Here is a 23879-nt window from a genome sequence, read left to right on the forward strand (position 1 = left end):
GTAAACTTATCTTCTGGCTGAAATACTTAAAAATGACCTGCATCATTTCCAATAAAGTCTCCAAAATGTAATACAGATGGCCTGTGGCAACTGACAGATCTGAATTTCAAACTTCCTTCTGCAAGCCGTTGGCAGGAGTGCCAGTGTTCTGAGGCATAGTAGGGGCTGCTTACAGCTAGGTCTGCTTTGGTGTTGCAACCACCTGTAAGGACGCGGTTATGAAGGAGCACGAGCGTCCTGTCCTCCCTGCTCAGTGGCATCACTAGCTGATTTAATGCTCCCTTCCTGATGAAGGACTACGTGCTAGCAAAATTTGATGTGAAGCCATGCAGGACTCGCAAATCCTCACAGCAATGAGGCTTCCTATAGAGAACAAACCAGAAATCAGACCTGGGAGAGGAATCTAAATATTGGGTAAGTGTAGGGAACCGTGTGGAGAAAACAGGAGGGTTTGTGCAGAACTGACCCATAGGTTAGAAAGGTAGGCAGAGCCTCGAGCCAAATGCCACGTGGGAGGTGCAACTGAACGGTCACCTTCTAGGGGATGAAATTCCATGGAAGACAGGGGCCTTATCAAATAAAAGGAGATGTAAATGGCTTGTAACAAGCAATGCGATATAGAGTTGGCCTGTACTTGCTGTTTGTTGTGACATGTTAATTGGCCACGACTTGTTCTGCTTTGCCAACGTAACTGAAGTCATAGCACATATACTGTACTACAATACTTTACTCCAATAAAGGGTTTTTTTTTTTGGGGTGGTTTTTTGGGTTTTTTTGTTGTTTGTTTGCTTTGGGATTTTTGGTTGTTTGTTTTTTGAGTTGTTGTGGTTTTGGTTTGTTTGGTGGTTTTTTTGGGGTTTTTTTTTTTTTTAATATAGAGAATACCAACATTAGGGTTTTTGGGGAGGCTGTCTGGAACCACACAGGTAAGTCAAAGCTGCACAGAAGGTCCCAGTGACAGAGCTGCATTTCTGATTTAACAATTCAGACTAATTCTGCAGCAGGCTGGATTAAATTATTCCAGCTGGCTGGATGCTTTTCATAGGCTGTGTATCCGACAGTCCTGCTTCTAAAAATATCAGAAGTTGGATTTGCAACACTGATCCCTGTGATAAGTAATCCTTTACTATCACCAGAAGTTACCCACTCACATTGAATATGACTGCAGTTAAGAGAAATTGCAGTAGTAGGAGAAGGCTGGTGTTTCAGAATTTCCATCTTCCCCCTTTGATTCCCATTTTCTTGAATTTTATTTGGTTTTCTTAGTGGCTTTTAGCAGCAGCAAAAATAAATGTCAGTTCCAAGCTGTGTGTATAGCTTGCAATATGTATTCATTTATCTAGATACTCTTCTGCCTTTTATTTTACTTCTTATGTAGTGGATGAAGTAATTGTGTGTTTATAATCTCTGTCAGTGGGTTTTCAAAGGGTGACTTGATGGGCAGAGAAGAAGAAATGTGGGTTTTTTATGTGTTGTGGGCTATGGTCTGTTGTTTGAAAGTCTCCAGTTGCTGAGTTTGTGAAAAGTGCATAACCCCAAATAATTAAGCTCCTTGATTTTCTGCCTTTACATTGATAAGGCTACTATAGCGCACAGCCATAAAGTTGTTGGAGGTCTTGGCAGCACATTTTTCATTATTCTGCTTGGGGGGGAAAAAAAAAAAAAGTATGGGTTTTTATGACTTTGTCACATGGTAAAGTTAACAGGTCCCATTTCCACCATGGACTTTTTGGAAGTTGTTACCTTTTTATTTTAACAAGGTAGACAGAGATAGAACAGCAGCACTCTGGTAAATTCTGCTGTAGTTTGTACTGCTGCTGTCTGAAAGGAAGATCGTCTTTCTTATTAAATTATATGGACTCTGAAGCTTTAAAACCTGTTTTGCATAGTGACATTAGGCAGCGGACACGATTGGTGTCTTAGTTGGGGACTTTGCTTGAGCCAAGATTTTCTTTCAATCATTATAATACAGTAGGATGCTTGTGCAAAGAGCAGGGAATTAAACACACTTAAGTATGTATCGGAGGGACAAGTAAATGCTTGATGTATTTATTTAAGTATTCCAATGCCTGCCTTTCTTGCTATGTTAGCAGTGCCAAACATATTGATGATAATCTGATACACAGTTTTAAAGCCCTTACACTCAAACTACTTAAGCATGAGTTCAGTTATTCTGCCTACTAAAGTGATAATTAGGGGCTGAAAGGTAACCAGATTATTGTAGAGATCTCTCTTGACAGCCTTTAACACCTAGTTAAATGTTAAAGCCTGGAAATTACAAGCCTCTTAGTATCATTCAGACCACAGTATATTTTGAAATAATTTGCTGTTTCTAGATTGGTTTTCATGCCATGGTGCCACTCCCATGCTGTCTAGGCTGCTCTGCGTGCCTGCCCACTTGCATAACATCTTCACTAGGCAAAAATAAGTCGCTAAGAACAAACTGCTTGCTTAGTAAGGCTGTTAGGTGGGATTTCCAGATGTGTAAAGAACATTGCAGCTGATTCAAGATACATTGGGGCTGTTTAAAAGCTTCTGCCTTGTCCGCACTTGGATTTAATTTAGATTTGTTTGAGCCAATCTGATATTTTCCCAGTGCTGTGAGGGAGAGGCATTGCTCCTCCCCCTGACTCCTCCCCAGGTTCTCCTTCTCCCTCTGCAATGTGCTGACTTGAACATTCCTTGGAGACCTCAGTGAAAATGAAGGGTCAGATCTGGGTGGGAGTGGAGGGAAGAAGGAGCAGGAATTATCCAATTGTGACCTACTGGAGTAGTTTGCACTTCTTGGGTGACTTCATCCTTGGGTATTGTTTCCATAGGAAAAAAGAAGTTTCAAAGTAAAACCTGTAGTGGGTTTGTCCGACACAAACAAGAACAGCAGTAACAAGGCAGCGTCATGGGAGTTAGTGTGCAATTAGCAGTCAAACAGTGTAATCCTGCAATGATTTTTCTCTGGTTGCCTACACCGGCTAAAGCCTAAGCCAGCAAATATTCAGTGCTATTCTTACCTACACTAGCTAAATTAAACTAATGCACTTATACAGTTATTTTTCTTTATCCCATCTCCTCTGACAGCATTAGCCAAAGCAGAAGTGAACACTAATTAGCAGCAACAGTCTTGAAAGCATACGTTACATTATAAAGACATGCACTCTATCATAAAGTCAGCTAGCTTGTTTACAGTTTTCTTACTATAGTTGCTGGGAGCTGTAGACATTACATTTTCCAGAGCTGAGAGCTTATCGAGAATCACTTACTTATACAGACAGTACTTGTACAGGTGGATATATATTCCAAGAACACCGTCAGCTGCCATCCTTCACTGAAAATGTGCAGTCATGCTATTCAGTGCGATTGATTTGAATCTGTGCTTGTAATTTGGAAACAGTATGTGTTCTGTAAATAAGACTTAACTGTGCAGATGCAGGTTCAGATTAGTAATTAATACTTGATCTTATTGGAACTTACCTGTCCAAAACAACTATCTGAAACTTTGAAAAACACATTCTCAAAGGCCAGAATTCATCCCACCACCTGAAAAGGAAGGGTCTAGTCTAAGGTATTTGGCCTGTTGTTTGTCTCTGCTCTGTCATCAAGGGAGATGCATCTCCACAGAGTGATTTGTCCTGTCCTACAAGATGCATCTCTGGCCCTCAGGAATGATCATCCTCTGAAGATGCTAATCTCTTTCTATTCACTGTAGGAGGCATTCAGATAACTAGATGAATCCTGCATATGTGCATGACTGACTGACAGCAGTTTCCACTTAGCTAGGTTTGCTGCTTTTATTGAGGAAAAACTGAAGGTCTCCGTTAGCAAATACCAGACATTACCAGTACTTCAATACCACTTTCAAAACCAGGGAGCCTAGTTAGTTAGTATTGCAGAACAATGCTCTATGTTTTTACCTTTTGTTGCAGTCTATGACTGATGAATTTATAGCTTAACACCTCTTAAAAATGATGCTGATACATCATATCAAGTGCAACGGTATGCTTCAACCAGATTTTTGCTTTGTTCTTCAGTCAACTTGCTTTTTGTTTGAATATTGCTCTTCTGTAATTTGGAATAGCAAAGCAAGGGCCTTATTTACTACAGCATTCTTAACTTTCAGCTTGTAAAGGAGTAATACATCATATGTTCACTTATCACAGAATTTAACGAAGGCAACCAGCAGTCAAATGTGTAAGACATGAATAATTTCATAAAAAAGCTGGCATTATTATACATCTATGTATCTTATAAAACAAAGCAAATTATTACCATCAATTATAATACCATCATTTGACAGCTCTGCAATTAATTTCCTACTCTTAAATAACTGCTGTTGCACAGTGCCAAAGAAAATGCCATGCATTAACTGACTCATCACCAGAGTCTGTGATAGATAGTACAGATGGTAATTTGATTATTCATCTCCAAGAAAATAAATGCTTTATTATGAAAACCTATTCATTTAGGTCTTCTGAAAGAATGATGACAGGGATACCTAGAGTGTCTTTAAAAATAATCCCTACAGGAATATACAGTTATTCTGAAGCATTATTTCATTTGTTAAGGTTTGTGGAGTAGAGTTGCGTGCTAGATAGTTCACAGACATGTCACAAAGCTGAAGAAAGCCTACAAAACCCATGCATCTTTTCTACGTAAAAATGTTCCTACATATGAAAAATGGAAAGGCTCTGCTTTGTCTACTAGAAAGTCTGAAAAATTTACTATACATCTTGAAAAACTACTCCATATACAAGACTAAAATATTTATGCAGCAAGAGTAATGGGCCATCCTGCAATAGCTAGCAGGATCACGAAATTATGGTCTTTCCTGGGACTATTACAGACATGTATTTAAAATACAAAGCGAGTACCAATTCTGCCATGGTTCACTTGTGGATTTAACTTTATTTCTTGAGGAGACCAACAGACTTCTGTAGACCCATCTCTAAAATTAAGTATCACCTTATTTTCACATGAATCAAAGGCAGAATGATACTCAATGTAAAGTGTTACACACCAGTAAGTAGCAAAAGTAGCACTTTTACAAGAATTTGAAGCACTTTCAGTATTACTTTGTGGTTAATCTTGTATTTGCATTTACTAGAGATATAAAAGACCTATCAAAAGATACTCCATTACTTTGTAAGTAGCGCATATGAGAATATAGGCTTGCATATGCATACAATAAATACAACAGTTTCATTTTTAGATATGTCACACAATTTTCAGTGCATAGGGGGAAGAAAAAAAAAGCAAGTCCTCGATTTTCAGAATCAATAAAGGGAAACAATTTTTATGAGTGCAAATTAGTTTGTAATTTGTAATACTAAAAAAGTACTCAGGCAGGAACGGAAAGCGAGTAATTCATACTGGTTCATTTGTAACTCCAAGTATGTTGACATACCTCCCCAGAGAAAGCCTGTCCATTGAGTAGGTGCTCTGATCCCTGGCTGTCTTCACTTCCAAAATGTAACCGGATTTCCTCTAAGCGGTGACTATATGTCATCGGTCCTCCAGAGATGTTGACCAAATGCTCTTTGTCTAATCGTAGAGATACATGTCTCCCTGTATTATACATTGTCCCACTGACCTAAACAAAATGGGGGGGGGGGGAAAAAAGCATTTTTTTCAAAATAATCTGTAAATCCTGGAAAGTAGTTATACATACTTCAAGATTTTGCTCTTTACACATCTTCATTTAAATGTAGCAAGACATCTTATTGTTGTGAGATGATATACACAACCTGAGGTTATGCTTCAACTTCTGCTTTGAATCTTTTACACTATATTCAAATATTTTGCTATAATCCATATGTACATATTTTAGCCAGGGGCACATGGTTAATACAGTGAATAGTAATATTACACTTCTAAGCAGGCTTTTAAATATTTTTTTATGCAAGGTCTGAATAATGGCTTCATTACACAATTTCTGTACTGAAAATGGGAACATTTCAGCTGACATAAATTATTTAAATACACTTGAACAAATTTGAAATTTAAGTCTTTTTTCCTTCTTTTAATATTTACAACAAAGTTATCCAAAACTAAAGGTGCTGCAAAAAGCTGAGATATAATTATTCATAAATAGGGAGCCCTACTCCTACTGGAGCCGCGGGTAAAGAAATTCATTGTTGTCCTCTGGAAGTCTCTTTGTTTTCTTATGAATATTTTATGTTTACAACTGCTGGATATTTTAGCCATAGTAGTACAGAATTAATTACAATTTGATCATGTATATCTCTCTAGTTCCTACTACACCTCACATAGCTATAATGCTCTTAAAGATTCATCTTTATTTTTAAAAAGTCTGGATGTTGTGCTTCATTTGCAAACTGATTTACAGCTGCTGTAAGGAAAAAGAAAATAATTGTGGAAATTTTTCATATGGAATAAAATTCTGTCATGATTTCCACTGTCACAGGAAAAGTTCCAATAGCAAGCGATTCCCTAATTTATGCCATTAGAAAGTGAAATATGCCAGTTTGAATTAAAGCAGAACTGTGATTTATTTAAAAACATTCTGCACGGATACAAATGGTACACTTGAATAACATTCATTTCCTTTAAGAAGAGGAAGTGTAGCAATAATATGCTTTGTTGCACTTCAATTTAAAATTAAAGACATGACTATTATGTATTATATCTTATACTACATCAGTGCTATAGTAATTAACATTGCTGCAGTGTCATTTTATCTGTAATACTAATTACTGAGTTTAAATGACCTGTTTTCTTGCACAGTACGTTGTAAAAAGTTACACTGAACAGACTGTGCAATAGAACTAAATGGATGAGATTAAACAGCCTTTGATTGTTGCTTTTTAAAAAAACTTTGATACAGATGTTCCATTTTTTGTGTTTATTCCAATTCAAAATAAGCAGTAATAAATTTCTTATGAAAAGTAATAAACACAAATAATCTTATTCATTGCAAATAAAACACAATGATCTTATTTATAAATGCTGCTTAGTTTTTCTGCTTGACTTTGCATGCATCATAATTAAATACCAAGTTCAGTTTAATAGGTGGAAGGTCAGTTTATTGAATTCGGTTTCAGTACACTGCATGTGAATGACATAAAATTGCTAATCATAAGTAACAAATGTAGATTAAAAACAAATAGGGGAAAATGGTTTAATGCCTCTTACTCACATTTGGAAACTCATGCTTCACTGAACACAGTTAAATTTAGCAACTATGCAAAATATTCAGAATCCATTTTCTGACTTAAATTGGTACAAATCTCAAATTAGGTTACCATTATTTTCTCTCTCAAGGTAAAAGTGACCCAAATAACCCCTAATATGAATCAAATAACTCTCTGCAGAGCAGAGAGGGGAAATTATAAGAGGCAAATTTATGAACAGGAGTAACATTTGTCTTTCTCATTTCTCCCCTCATAAAAATGCAGTGCTTGTAATGAGGCTGCATCGACTGTTCTAAAACAGAATTTCCCCACATAACTGCAGACGAAGAATACAAGTAGTGCAAGGAAGGATCTGACATGCCTCATTTCTGACCTGCAGGGAGGGAGGAACACTTCAAGGGAGACTCTAAAAATCTCCTCCATGGACACACAGACTTGTGACCACGTAGGACAAAATCCAAGAATTTCCATATAAAAAATGCAAGACCTTGCCCTTTCATCTGCCTTCTTAGGTTTAAATGAATCACTACTATTCTTGTTGTCAGTGTGTGCCCAGGGGAAGAGTAGCTGCATATACTAGTCTAGATGCAGGACCAAACTGCACCCTCAGAACATGCCCAAGCCCATTTCTTTTCTCGAGACACCACCATTACTGGCAGCTTTTAATGGGCACTTCTTTCATGGGCATTTGCTTACTACAAGAAGAACAGAAGTGTCTTATATTTGCCAGCTACTCAGATTGTATCTGAATGAAAAATCAAAATATTTAGGAACATTTTTAAAAAATATATTTCTGGAGACTTTCTGACTTGTATGGTAGGCTGTGCTTAATTGTGGGAAGTACCACCATAATGCTATGTAAAATTGTTTATTGCAGTTCAGGATACTGTCTGTTTTATATACAACCCCCAAATTTTATCACCTTTAAAAGCATACATTTCAAATATAACCATTTACAGTTGTTAGGACATAGTCACATAAGCACAATTCCTTTCTCTTTGTGAGCTCAAAGTGCACAAATGCATTATATTCAGTAGGAAAGTGTCATGCAAAAAACAATGCAAGAAAAAAACAAGTTTGTCTTCCATTGTTTTCAGCAGAAAACAACACATTGTCTTTTCACTATGTAGTTTCAACTGCTACTGGAGAAAAAGAAGGTTCCAATCTTATTCACTATGTGAACCTACTGATAAAAGAAAGATTTTCCGTATTTTATGGTACTGAGCCTTTAAAGTAATGGTGCACCCTCATTTTAGAAGATCAAACTGAGTCAGTTTTGTTGAAAGCAGTTGCATGTGGTCTTGTAAAAGGCTGCAGGCACAGAAGTGAACAAGGAGGTATTTTCTGTATTTTGTACGTTCTCCTACAGCAGTATGAAGACTGGGGTACCTTCTGGGAAAGACATTGACTCTGCCTGGTACTGTCAGCAATATCTACTACTCCAGAAAGCATTGCATTTATTTTTTATAGCATTCTGTGGACTGGATAAAATGTTATAGGGTAGTTTAAAAGGATAATATAAAAGATCTGTTAATATCTACATAACTATTTTCCTAATATGACAGACTAATCTTTGGTGCTAAGTCCTTCATAGTGATGGCCTTTGTGTTGCTTCTTGCTCTGCTATCTAGTAACCCTTTGGTTCTGTAAGTTATATGAAGATGTAAACACAGCAAACAAACTTGGGGAAAAAAGAGCACTAGATCCTATTTTTTAGAAGGATCAATATTCACATTTATCTTATGCACTAGAAATGAGACTGCAGTAAAGAAAATATATATTAAAATGTCAGTAAGACCCTGTCTGAGAAAACAGCGAAGACCAACATTGTCAAAGTTAATGATCATATCACACTCTCAGTTGATCCCGCTTCCCTCATACACTAAGAAACATTTCCAAACAGGTTATTTTACCTGTGGCAAAATCCCCACGTAGAACAGAGCATGTTGATGGACTTCAACCTTAATTGCAGAACAGTTCAACTTTGGTAGACTTTAATTAAATTATTAACATATTCCTGATGTAGTTATTTTCTATTTAATCTCACTACTTCTAATTCTTGCTTCACAGAGCTTTGTGCACATAATTCCCCAGCAGCATTATTCTCTCTTTATCTTGATGCAAGACAGCCACACAGGCGCACGCTGCTAATATATTCTATACTACGTTTCTAAGTAAGATCTGAATACTCATGTGGTATCCGTGTATAACTTGCTGGCCCTGTGATCACAAAAAAGCCCCAATTCTGCGCTTTGAAAGGTGGAACACAAGCAATGTCAATACAAATGCATCCCTAATAAACACAAACTCTTTGATGCATGTTTATCTTGAAACTCTGCAGACTTTTATGACCATTAGGAAAAAGAATCCCAACACATTTTTTTGCCTAATGATGTTCTTTAACCCTGCAGCTGTGGAAGTATTTTTGTTGTGTCCTAGTTAACTGTACGTATTGTTCCCTTCATCTTTTCTTCCACAACTAGTCCTGAACTAAATATTTTTCAGAACTTCCTTTGTGGCCTACATCTTCACATTACAGTGTGTGTTAAAATAGCCTTCAAAAAAGCAGGAGAAATGACGGAAAAAGAAGCCTGTTTCAGGGCGAAGCCATGCTAGAAATGTACGCAGGGGATGCAAAAGGAAAGGACAGGGAGCTGAGGTGGCTTCTTTGCCTTTCAATCCCACGCTTACGTTAGCAGTTCACTTGCATCTTTCTTCAAAGGGTAGCACAGGCCCTCTGCTTTCTGAGGGCCTTCACAACGTAATGAAATAGTGCATTGTGGATTTATTCAGGTAAGAGTGGTCTGAAGATTAGTTCCAAGATCATTTTAAAATTTGTATCGGTCCCTACTGGTAGAGCAGCACTGAATGTAAGGAAGCAAGAAAATCAATTGTGTATGGCTGCCTGCTGTAGTGTCCTTGGATCTTATCTGCAATATTAGATGTTCCTTTCTTTAGGATGAAAATAGATACAGTGGGAAGAAGGCCTAGTACTGTGTAGGGAAGCAAATCACCAAGGGCTGAAAAGTGTTTTGAAGGTGTCGTAGTGCCCCAGTTTTATGTCCTGCAATAACCAAGTTTCGATTATCTGCCACCTGGCTTCCGTATTTCCCTCCTGGAGCCCGATGTTCCAGCAGAGCAGGAAAGCAGCTCTGCTGGCTCAGCGAGCGGTGGGCTTTCCTCCCCCGTTAGCAGCGCCTGAACTGCTCATGCCACATACTTTGTCATTACCTTTGCTTTCTGCCATTCAGTATCAATGCAGCAGCAGGCAGTGGCTGGCCTAGGGAGCACAGCACGGATCCTGTAATGCGCCACAGGGCTTCTGCTCAGCTCTTCTCCCTAGCAGCTTCATGGAAGCACCTAGTGCTCCGTGGAAACACTAAAACATGGACACTAATACTAAACTGTTCTGAGCATCTGCCATCTGTGGGTCTCAAGAGTTTTTTTTTAAATGCTAAAATAAGTCTGCAATTGTTTTTTGTCTCACTAGGGTAAGTCAACATTAATACCAGGTGGTTTTATTTTCTTCTTGACACTTGGGACAGGTTTGTCCTACGCAAAATTCCACTCTGTAGCTCAGGTCACCTGAACCTGAGTTCCTAAGTGCAGTGATAAACTCAATCATGTTTTTCTGAGTCCCTCAAGCAAGTTCCTTTCATTTAATGTTCTTTTTGGTAGTTGTTCATAGAATCTTGACCAGACCATATTATGTGATACGAAGTACCATCCTCATTGATTTAAACTGATTGTACTGTAGTAAGTACCTTCTACCTCTCATGTGCAAAGCAACGACTTCACAGTTTGAACACAGAGTTTACACAGACCTCAGGGCAAGTCTGTGATTTGAAATCTGACTTTAGGGACAGTGACAAAGCATTGCACCAAACTAGAATTTCAAATGTAACCTACTAAGGCACGCTGCTTTGCTTTCTACAGCAGAATTACATTCCCTTAATTCAAAGCAGTGGCTATAGAAAAACATTTATTTTCTTAATATTGTGTTTATGGCATCCCATTAGTTTTACAAGTACTTTTATGCTGCTGGCTTGATTTTCTGCCTGCTGTTAGAGTGGACCCAAGCTGGAACATAAAAGGATTTTAGTTTTCTTCTTAGTTACTTAACAGTTATTTAAAAAGTGTATTCTTGTTCTTTAAAGTCTTCTCTTAAAGAGGAGAGTGATATAATCAAATAGAAGACAATTGTTCTATAGATTTTCCAAACTTTTGAGAGCTCTGTCCTTGTCCTGAAGTTTTCTGTGTGTGTATATACACAGACGCATGCACAGACCTAAGAATTTTTTAAATTGTTTTTAAACAACTGCTATCTGCAGATCATTCAGTTTTATTTAAGTGCTTTTGATGAATATTTGTACATTTGCATAGTTAGTGTTCATAATAATTTTTGCTTGCCTTTACCTTTATGCTTAATCATTTTATGCAACAGTATGTAAAGAAATTATGGGAATGCTGCTAGTACAACATAATTTTCAAAATCATGCTTCCAATAAATGGCATGCTTCTTAACCTTGTAAGTTATGGTCTTCTATAGATTTGCCCATAAGCGTCTCGGGGCCTTAGGCACAGACACACATTCAAAATATTTCATGTTTTATTTTTGAAGGCAATGTTAAGGCAGATTCCAGCTGTGCTTCCTGCAAGCTTTCCTTGCTGCCAGCAGAGAGCACTGCTGACCCATCCCAGGCAGCTTCCACCTTTATTCCATGGGGACTTCCACAGCCAGGAAGAAAATTAAAACTAATCTTTTTTGTGTGACACGACTGTAATCCGTGGCTTTAGTTTCAGAAGTGGTGGTGTCAGCTGTAGGACTCTCAGAATTGTGGGCTCTGTTGCAATAAGCAGGTTTCTTGTCTACGACAGAGTGCTGGCGGGATGCAGGCTCAGCAGGTTGCTTGGAGGCCATCGGATAAGCAAAATATCCTGAGTGCCTTTTCTGGCAAGAATCCAATAGATCTTATGTTATGTTTATTAAAAAAAAATGGAAGGGAGGGAAATAAAGATAAGGAAATACCAGAGTTTTGATACAGTGCCACTCACTGGGAGGGAACTGCAATATAATTGCTGAGCTTTTGAAGAACAACAGGCATCATCATCAATATTTGATTAAAAAAGGCCTGCGTGAAAAATGTAAAATATAAGAGAGAAGTGTAAAGACTAAAATAATCTTTTCATCTTCTTAGTTGAAAAGTTTTAAAAAGGATATGATGTTAATGAGTCCAATTAACCCATTTACCTGCCTAATGTAATGTGTTATGTATCAGCATATGGCACGACACACTTTTTTTTGCTTTTTAGAGCACCATTTTCAGTAAGCATCTTTCCCATTCACTGCTGCGCAGTTTTGCCTGTTTACTTCCTTTAAGTGACTGATCTGTAAAAAACTTGGAGCAAACCTCATAAATTAAATATTCAGGCTTACCGGCTAATGAGCACAATATGTCAATTTTCAGTGATCAAAATAATGTGCTTCAATAATGTATACACCATTCTGTAACAAAAATCTAATTTTAATAGAGGACCCGCAGGGTCATGGTTAGTCTGAGATAATTATATGCCACAGGATGTGAACGAATGAAAATGCTCCTAGGACATCGGTAATAGCCCACAGAGTCTATATACCACATGCTGCCTTTTAAGGGATAATAAAGTGCTTTATTGTATTTCCACTACTCTGTTAATGCAGTGATTTTTGCTTGTTAGTAACTATGAAGCCTAAAGCAGATGCAGCCAAATTTATGGTGTTGACAGTGTTAATAATTGCTGGGCACGTTGACGCTAGCTTTACAGTAAATTCATGCTCAACCACAGGTAAATCATACAAAGTAGGTGAACTTCATCCCAGAGCTTTCATTGGATTTTTTAAATTAAAATCAAATTATTGAAATAGACAAGCAGAAAAATTGGCTTCTGTGACTGGATAAGGGATCGGCTTGCACCAATGCTGGCTGAAGGCTGGAGGGACACAAGGATTTGAAGAGGGGGATATGTCTTGCTGCCGAGAGCTTCCTGCATGGAGGGATCAATTACGTGCTGTTTGGGTTGGAAAAAAGAAATACTGAAGAACTGAAGAAGGGAAAGCAGCCTGGACCTCAATGTTCACTGCTTCTGTTATGTAGTAGTATCTTGAAACCTACAGGCTGAATATTTGCAGGCAAACTGAAGTATGGAAAAGGAATGTGTGAAAAGAAGTTATGTGGCAATGTGACCTCAAGGGACTTCCCATACAGCAAGAACCATGCAGCACGCAGTTACCCAGCAGATAAGGCAACAATAATCACAGCCACCTTCAGCCCAGTTAAATGGTGAAGGGATTATGAGACATTCTAAGTTATTTGTGATTGCATGTAGAATGAGGCAGAGACTCCACACTGAGATCACTGTCAGCTTTTGGTTTTTTTTTTTTTAAATAAATAGTATTAAGGCTTAAACAGCAGACATGGATGTGTCTGCACTGTGGTAGATTCTGGGGTGACTTTGGTTTGTTAGCAGAGAACTCAAGTTCATTGTGAGGAGCCTGTGTCGTGTTAGTGTTTAAAAAGGATGTTTCAGGGTGTTCTACACGAGACTTACACCGTCCAGTTGCAGAACTAGACTCAGCAATTCGCAATCCTGTGTGTCTACAGCCACCTTTTACCACTGATGGCAAGTCTCGCACTGTGCTGTGACACAGTTGGAAGCAATGTATGAAAGAGGGAAAACTTACATTTGCGTGCTCCTTTTAGTTTATTAACCTTAGTTTAGAATTAGGCTAAGTCAATAAGTAATTGAGAGAATAACTGAGGCTTGGAGAACTCATTACCCTAATTTAGTCTAGCAATCTGTACCAAGATTTTAGTTTGAAGAATCTGCACTAAAAACTGTGTTAGGGATAATTTTTGTCTCTGATAAAGGCATGTCAAAGGAGCTGCCTTTTTAAAATCTAAAGGCTTACATAAATTTTCAAAAGGTTGTAAATGGTACAGAAGCCTACAAACTTGTGAGAAATCCAGATAAATGAAAAATTACTCTTTCAATTTTTTATGTGGGTTTAAAATGTAAAATTGAATATATTAAAATCCTGAGGGTCTAATTGAGTCATTTTTTAGTGAGTGATACTGAGATGCACTGACCTTTGGCAGCTGCCTGGATTTCAGAGCTCTTCTTTCAGAGAGCTCTTTGGTTGAAATGCCAGAGTTTTTTACAATGGAATCCAGATCAGATGGAATTTATAGGACGTATATTGAAATCAGCATGTTTCACTTTCCTTATGTTTTTCCATATAGCAAGAGAGACTTTAGGCATTAGTTGCTCAATATCTCATATGATCAGTTGCATACTAATAGATGTATTCAAACTTTCTAATATCTTTATTTTGCTTGTACATTTTCTGCAATATTTTTGTTCCCAATGCACCTTTTAAAAGAAACTTCCCTGCTGAACAGATGAGATATAGTATCTTTCTGGGATACTGGGAAGTATCTTTCAAGCTAAGTACTCAAATAACAGTGTGGTGTTGTGTAGATTATTAATACACTCACAACTTTATTTACCTCCATCTGTATATCTTTAGATGTATATACATGTATCTATATATGTGCATACATATATACATACACAGAAATAAAATCTTTTCTTTTTTACTAACGTCTGTGAATAGAAATTGGAAGGAAAATGTCCTCACACACAAGCCTAAATTAATAAGTCAGCAAAACCTTGGTGTTGTGCATCCAGAACATCAGGTTGCTGTCTGAAGGACAGAGAAGCATACAGCTTTCTGAGCAGGGTTAAGGACGCCTGTTCAAAGTTCATCTGTTTTGCACAGCAATAAAAACACACCGTTATTAAGGTTAACGATACAATTTTACAGGAGCCAGAAAACCCCATTTGTTGTAGATCTTTATTTCTCTAGTTCTTTTGCTTCCAGGAAGTTCTAAATTTCTACACCTATTAAGTTTTCATAAACCCTCTAAAATAATGAACTGCTGCTTTTTGAAATCCTCTGGCCACTCTAGCCATGGAGTTCCAAGAAGGAGCAACGTACTGAACACTGCTCGAGGGAAACTGTAGTGTCTGCGTTGTGGTGTAGCTGGAGAAGCATGGTAATAGTAAGTCAGTGGAAATGCGGAGAATCTATAAAGCTCAGCTTTTTAGCCATGAAAGGGACAAAAGTTTTATCAGCTTTTTTAGCAGAACTGTAACAAGTTTTTGAAAGTAGTATATTTCACAATATCAAGCTGCTTCCCAAATCACTGCCAAGGAAAAAAATGCATCGCTATTGCAAAATAATTTCCTGAGCCCTGTATCTCTGGAGGTAAACTAGTATTTAGATAACTTGAAATTTGACCTCAATAAAATTCATTATGTGTCAAGGCAAATCCTTTGTGGCATGCAAAAATCATGAGCTATTCTGCCTAGTAGCATATTTCACTGGTGCTTTTTTGAGCAGCAGAAGAGAGCTGTTGTGTCCTGGCCTGCTTTTTCTAGTTCTTTAAAGAAGGTGAATAAATTAGCCTTTCCAGTTACAAATATGACTGCTCCTGTTTAACAGAGGATTGTTTTACTTTTTTTGTTTTATCTGCCTCAAAAGGATTTGTATACCTTTTTATGTTGAGAAAACAGTGGAACTGCAGTAGAGGTAGAAATAAAAGAAAAACAAACAAACAAGCCCTATCCTGAACTTATCTTTGCTTTTCCTGACATTTCACTCTCTTCCAAAACTCTTTTTTCCCCCCTGATAATACACTTTAAAAATCCAAAAACCCACTTTTTTTTTTTTTTATTTTAAATAAAAGCTCTCTAAAAGCATCAGTTCTAGCTTAACTAGAGGAATCTTCTCAGTGTCCCAATATGCCTCTAATTCAAATGTGCCTGAGAGCCAATGTGCATGTTGAATGGAAGACTGGGAAACTTGGGCTACAGCATGAACTTGAGCTCCAGGCTAAATGACAGCATGAAGACAGACCTTGCCCCTCCTGATGTTTCCAGACTTGCTGTTAAGTGTGCACATCATCAGTCCAGTGCATGTGCACACTGAACCCTCTCAACCAGAAAGCTTCCTAAAACTTCACTTATGAGCGCTATTCTGCTAAAACTTGGTAAAGAGATGTTGTGCGTATTCTGTTGGGGTTTTTTGTTGGTTGGTTGTTTTTTTCCCCCACTCCACACTACCTGCTGTGTTTATAGATTGCATGGCTATGTGGGAAGAGCTGTTTCTTTTTTTGGTATTCTAATCTGTACAGCTCCATGTATACTGGAGTTGTGTAAATGAGAATTTTTACAAGTAATCAAAATGACACAAAGCTCTGAATACCAAGAAGCACTATTTTCCTCTTGCATCATTCCCAAGCATGTTTATTCCGTACAGAGTGAAAAGACACTTTTCCACTAGCTCAAATCAGGAAGAAATGGTGAGAAACTATTCTGAAAAAGGCTATTAGAAAAACTGATTTTCTATCATGCCAATTTACCACCAGTTCCCTTCTGTTTTGCTTGGTCACCGTGTTTACCAAAATATGGATGTATCTGGCTTTGCAGAAAAGTCCATAAGGAAAAGAGAAAGATGTTAAGGGATAAAGTTAGCTCAGGATCAGCATATGACGAAGTGCTTTTCCAATAGGGATACAATTTAGACTTGATAGGATCTTAGCTTTCCGGACATAAAAGACAAGTTCATTTTTAATAAGTGTTTTATCATATATATTCTAAAGAGTTTCAAGGATGTTTAAGTTGTTGAAACAATAATGTTGACAAGTCCACCTTTATTATCTTCCCAGGAAGAATCTTTAAAAATAGTAGTTGATATTCGGTTATGGATCAGCACTCCCATTTATTAGTAATTGCTTTTCCTCCTATTTTTTATACCCTTTTCCTTCTCCGTGGCATGCTAGCTGGAGCCTGAATGCTCCCAAATGCCTGTGATGTGGTACCTTTCCCAACCCTAGGTGTTTGCACACGCACTCGAGTGTTCACATTCCCATTTGTGATGAATTATAGCTGGGAAGTTGAAAGGTACTGAGCATTTTATTTACAGTGTAAAGACAGCCTTGCGCTCTTTATCCTGGATGAAGATGAGTTTTAGCGTTCATTCTCACACTCAGATTTGCTGCTCTTGCCTGCAGTAGAGGAAAATACTTTAAATGTGCTTATGTTCTTACTAACTAGATAGAACTTAGGCAGAGGTTGAACAGGAGCTTTCAAAAATTAACTCTTGCAGATCAGAATGTATTTCCTACATGACGTTCATGAAAATTTCAGCACACTTGGTATTTTTAACAATTTTAAATGCACAGATTCTGAAAAATGGTTCTGCCCCTGAGCTACTGAAATCTGTGAGAAGTACCAGCTTTTAATATGTTATTTGTGGCTGACACAGTCTAAAGTAAAGATAGGAAATGCTTTCAGGCCTTCACTTACCGAAAAATACCCACTCCCTGATGTAATTGAAAGATCTGTAAGTCTATTGTGGCTTATGCCTTATTATTTTCCTACCAACTACTTCTGAAGTCTCGATGATGCCTAATAAACAAGTCCTTTAATCATCTTTAAAATGACAAACCTGTTGATAAATTGAATTTTCTCCAACAAGATATTGCTATATTGATTTTAGTACTCCATTTTTAATAAGCAGAGACCATTCAGAATTGCTTGCTATGACAGTCTTGAAAGTAGGGCATCAACTGACTTGGCAAATAGCTGAATTTATAAGGGAAGTTTTTGCTAGAACTTTAATCCGTTATCCTTCTATTGTTGACATTCATTTGCAATAAGGACACTGGGCCAAATCTGCTGCATATAAAAACCAGACAGGCATGACTTCCTAAAATTTTCTGTGGTAGATTTCCTCTTTTCAGAGGTGATTTCAGTCACCAAACTGAATTATGCATACAGCCTTAATGACAACTTCCATCGCTAAGTACGGGCACGTTGCTGAGTGAAGGGCTGGAGCTGTTTAACAGGAGCTTTGGTGAGCACCAGCAGTGAATGTGCAGGAGTTTCTAGAGGCAAGCTAGGACAGCAAGGCTGCAGAAAGGCAATGCTTTCTTTCGTAAGCTGGAGTTGACCCACCAGGGTAAGGGAAGAAGGATGCTATTTTTCTTAATTGCAGCGTTTCCAACAACTGGTTTCTTCACGTATAGCAGAATAACTTAAGTGCCTTCACCATTTAACAGGCAGAGATGTTCTTACCTCTGGTCTAAATCATTTTGCTAAGGAGATACGGTACACACAATGCTTCCAGATAACATTGCGGCTAATTACATTACTCAGAGAGGAAAGGTGACGGAAACCCAGTGGCTAGGGTATGTAACATTTTAAAAGATGCCTGTAATTGCAAAAGTCTACCTACTGAAAAAGGCTTATGTACCTGAATGACTACTTAGATTCCCCTTTGGTTAAATGGGCAGAAGGTTTATATGATGATAGCATATCTGGTACTAAAGCATGCAAATACAATGGAAACAACACACAATTTGTGCATACATTAGACTAACAAATAGGGGCAAATATCCTAAAATATTTCCATCTGAAACTGAAAAACTATTTTTGATATTCCAAATTCCACCTCAGCAGTGACTGTAGCTTGTGTATTGAAACTGTGTTTTTGTATATATGAAAATCCATTCTGGGACTAAAAGCGTGTACATAATTATCCAAATACGTAGATGCCTATTTGTATGTCTTATTAGTGATGTGCTGCAATGCCAGCTCTTTATACAAAAGCATTCCTTTTTTTTTCACTTTTCCTACCAACTTATGCTTTCCTAGCACAAAAAAAGACTTGCAACATAAATTTAGAGAATAAAGCATAACAGAACCACCCAGGGATTACTGAACAAAATGTGATATATACAAACTGACAATTGACAAAGTAGTAATAGATATTGAGTAAAAACCCGAATAAAAATACTATGGCCAAATCACCTTTAAGGGTTTTTAGGTTTCCAGTTTAAATACTGTGGCTTGTTGTCTTTTTCATTTATATACTAAAAAAAAAAAAATTAATACTCCTAAATCCCTGTCTTTCATTCCTTGTATGTCTTGTCACACAAAAGCAAACCAAAATCACACCAACAGCTGCCGAGATAAAAATTCTACAGTCTAGGCTGGTGTTCCTCAAACTCTGGGCCCTGATGCCATCCCACTGAAATGAGGAGGCACAAAGTGACAAATGCCAGTAATTTAATTCCCCCTAGATGTGAGACTGCCAATGACCTTCACTAGCTGGCAGCAGCTGAGCCCCTTTGAGGCAGTGGAGTCCATTGTAGTGACCTGCAGACACACGAAGACTGATGAACCAGAAGTGGTCTACACATGCTTAAAGTCTGAGAAATACTGATCTAGGTCAACTTTTTCCACATCTAGGCACCTTAGCAGACATGACCTCGTTCTCAGAAGTGCTGAATAAACAGAATTCTGTAAGTCATTACATTTCAATGAAGAGGGTTGCTTTTAATAATTGTAGTTAACTCCTAAATACATCCCTTAGGCTATTAGGAAAATGTTAATCCTAATGTTTTCATGTGCAATTGTGTAAACTGATTTTTTTCCCTTCATCTTTCAGTGATTTGATTAGTTTGGTCTTTTTTTTACTGTCCTCTATATATGGGCAGTCAGCACAGCTATAGTTGTAAGTCTGCTTTTCCTATAGTACCTGCTTCTGTGTACCTCTGCAGTTAAATACAAGTGGGAAGGTTCCTAGGGGCTTCTGCTCTTCTGAGTAAAACCATTGTCTGCTCTGCATCTCTATTCTTCCTGATGTTTGCAGAACAACTTCTGAACGCTTTCTGCAATTTGCTGTCTGAAAGATACCTAAATCCTGAAAAAAGCATGTAGCACAAGAATGTGTGTGTTCTTCCCAACTGAAAAGGCTCAGTAAATGTTCAGCTTTTCATTTCCACAGTGCAGTGCTTCATCCAAGCTAGTGAACGTATTTTTCTCCTGATCAAGGCTGTGGGACAGTTTATAAATTCTTATCTAAATGTGCATCTGGTAGTGCTGTAAGAGCATATGACACAGGAACAATTCAAAACACATCGTCAGCACTGACCTACCTTCACTTCTGAGTCTGAAAGGATGAACATACCATTCTGCATCTCTACTGTTGTTACAGCCTGTTTATTATCCTATAGGAATCAGCAGAAGCAAAATCAGGTGATAGTTGTCCAGATAGTTGTAAATTTTACTAACTCCTTATTAAAAAACCTCCCTATCTCTGTGGAAAATTCCTATTTGCCCATAGGGAAATCTAGAAGCTTCTCTAGAAAGCACTGAAAAAAGCCCATTATGGTCCTTGTATAGGATCCCGAAACTGTTTTGCTACAGAAGTTTATAGGGACAGAATTCTCTAACATACTGTTTCAAATGTCCCAAACTGAGAGACCTCAGTTTCTGCTACAGGATATCTGTATGAAGGAGGGCATTAAAAAAGGTCAGTAGAAAAGATTAATATTTGTCTTATTAAGCGTATAGAGTTTCACCATTCAGCATGCACTGCTGACTGACTGTCTTACATCTGTATTTATGTTAGTAGAAGAGGCCTATCCATTTATTTTCTGTACTCACATCATCAATTACAAGACGCTAAGCCATTAACTAGTAAGGAAAAAACCCCCACCTTTTGATTATAATTGGATAACCGATATGTTACAAATATAAAATATCTACCTGCAGTATTTTTGTTCTTATTCCCAAAATGTGCTCCCTGCCCTAGTCACAAGGTACTCGGAAGTCCTTCTGCCCCTGCCCCAGCAATGCTATATGCAAAGTCTAACTCTGGGATAAATGCACATACAAAACAGCACCAGCTATGGCAAAGAGATTGATCAAACCCTTGTAAAGCACAGAACAAAGCATGGGCTAAAATCCTGGATGACTGGACCAACTTCACATACTTTTAATGAATTTTTTAGCTGAATATATCAGCCCAGACGGAATAATCCTGTGGTATCCCAGCACAAGGCTGCAGTAATAGCTAACCTACCAACATGCTGTTTCTAGCAAATCAGAGACCTAAGGCTTAATCTACATCATCTAGAAAGCATGTGTGCAGAAAATGTGTAATGCCAGATCTTCCTATGAAAAAGAAGATTAAGGCTGAAAAAGGATTAGAAATTAATTAAGGAGCTTCTTCATGTTTCCTGATATCCTTCTGATCTGTGACCTGCCTATCTTCAGGGTTTCTGCTACTGATGCAGTTGTTAGCGATAGTTCGAATCACAAACACTACCAAGGATTATCATTACGCTTTAGGAAGAGCTGTAGCTTGGTGGCATGGGGTTTATTTCCCAGTTCCACACTTTCAGATCTATTGAAGGGATCAGTGGGAGAACCACAGATGAGAAGCTCAACTTCCAGGGCTCACTACTAGGAGCAAGCCGTCCTTTGATGGTGGACAGATGTGGGAAAGGGGTCAGAACCGTGAACTGGCTAATGGAACAATGGGGAGATACCAGCTCCTCTCTGATCAAGCTCTTCCATTTCCCAGAGTTAAGCAAAATTGATCCAGGGCTCAGCTTTGCCAGCAGGACAGCGATGGGATGGTTTGGCAGCCTATGGCATAGATAGACCATACAACAGCAACAAGTTAGATGCTAACGTGAAAAACATTACATCTTGGGAAGTTGCATTCAACTTTGCAGTGTGCTCACTGAAAGTTTTAAACCTAAGTGCTCCACTTACAGATTAAGAGTATGCAGCAGAGAATTAATTCTGATTGATACTTATTAATTCGAATTACTATTAATCATTTTGAAATTAATTACAGTATTCACTATGCAGACCGTTTCTCACTTATGATATGGGGTGTTCCCATTTTCTGGACCTTGATTATACTCTAAAATTCAACCTTCACCCCAGCAAGGGAGAACAATTATTATTTTGTTTGGAATTCACATCTTAATTTCCACACAAATGGAATTAATATGGCATGACTGTATGAGATATTCTATAAACAGGAGCCTCATCTCTTTTGTGAATATACAGCTATAAGCAGGTTCTGACGTAGAGAGTATCATATGCACTGACAGCATTTATGAAAGCAAGTGGCGATAAAAGAGCAGTAAACAACTTTTAGAGAAAGATTAGACAGTTTGGTTTCAAATTAAAACTCTAGAATTGCACATGGAAAAGCTGGCTTGTCAAGCAGAAAGATTTTTACCGATTGTGTGTATTCTAGCACAAACATCACTCTCCTGAAGCCCCCCTAAACTCATGACATTGTCAAATTAGACAAAAATGAAGCCTTGAATATTAAATGGTTGCTTCTAAAAACGTTAATGGTATCTGAAAATTACTGTTATTATTGTGTGATGCAACATGATTCAACATGAATTGAGACAAAATCAAAGCATTCATTTCTTGTTACAAAATTTTAATATATGAGTAATTCCATACAGCTGTCATGCTCAGCTCTGCAGTATTTAGTACATTCCTTTTTTCCAGCACAAATTCACAGGAGGAGCCTATTCTCTCTTGCATACATCTTAGGAGTTGCTTCAATTTCCATTTGCAGCTGCAGGTTACCACATTTCCATATTGCTATGGGCTGGTTTAACAGAGCTGAAAATTTCTTCTGTTCTAACTTCTCTGTCACAGAGTCTGGGGGATAAAGCAGGACGCTTCTTTGCATCCACACTGACACTCTCAGCAGATCCCACAAGCCCTTCATTCTCTCTTCCCTCTGCTTAACTCACTGTGACTAATAGGTGCAGACCACCGTCTCCAGCCGAACCTCAACACTGAAGCCTTCAGGCTGGGTTTTCACGAGCTATCAGCCCCAGACTTACTCTGCTTCCACTTAAACTGCAGCGTTGCAGTGAAACAAAATTTGATCAGTGGTGAGATGTCTGCGCTGCCTGATGTCCTCAGCTGCAGAACCTGGAGCTGCTGCTGACAAGAGGCAGTCCTACAGCCAGAAACAATATGATCCCACTGGCAGCTAATTGGCCCTAGTGAGCTAATACTAGAAAGCTGTTTAAAAACTGTCTTTGTTGAAACCTGTGCAGCCACGGATTCATACCGTCTCTGACATGCAAGAGGTCTGTTTTCAAACTACTGTCAAGTTACGTTATTTTCGCTGAGCGCCCCAATATATGAGGTATTCACAATCTGTGCAATATGCTGCACTGATAACTAGTGAATTTCCTCTTTATTGTTTTAAAGCAAAATCCTATTTTCAGCAAAAGCTGTCATTTCACAGAATCCACAGACTTCCAAAAAGACAAACCTTTGCTTGCTACTAAAAATATACGGGAAAGGGTAACTTCAGGGAATATCTAACAGTGCCTGAAAAATACAGGAAGGGACTCAAATCTGGTATCGGTATCACATTGAAATTCCAGTGAACTTCTTACTATGGAAAATACAGTTAGCAGCTGTTCTTCTTTGTCTTCTGACAGTAAATTAGTAATTATTGTGTGGCATGTGTGTGCAAATATTTATTTATCATTAGCTTTATGATTATCTTTCTTTTTTCTTACCACCACAGCTATTCAGCCTCGCTAAGTCTTCTAACAATTACATAAAGATGCCATTTGGGAACTCTAAACTGTATGTTTTCTCCATACGTGGCACACCCAGCCTCCTGTTCTCACATATAGATGACTGCATCAAATTATCTTGTATTTCATGCAGTAAACCAGATTCTAAAAATTACCATATAAACATCAGGTGAAATATATCACAGCTTAAAAGGGCCTCATTAAAATGTATTTATCAAATAACTTTTGCCAACTGGAATGG

At 38.0% G+C, this 23879-nt stretch overlaps 1 protein-coding gene across 3 annotated transcripts in view; it reads right to left on the reverse strand.

Annotated features, from left to right (window-relative positions):
• The window catches only part of CA10 (carbonic anhydrase 10), a 228346-nt gene that overhangs the window by 61702 nt on the left and 142765 nt on the right, over positions 1-23879 (reverse strand). For all 3 annotated transcript variants that reach the window (XM_080394642.1, XM_080394641.1, XM_080394643.1), the window contains one exon: positions 5399-5584. In XM_080394642.1, coding sequence (XP_080250768.1) covers positions 5399-5584 — 186 coding nt within the window. The remainder of the gene's footprint in view (positions 1-5398; positions 5585-23879) is intronic.

The sequence above is a fragment of the Falco punctatus genome, assembly GCF_963210335.1.
Source record: "Falco punctatus genome assembly, chromosome: 1".
Taxonomy (NCBI): Eukaryota; Metazoa; Chordata; class Aves; order Falconiformes; family Falconidae; genus Falco; species Falco punctatus.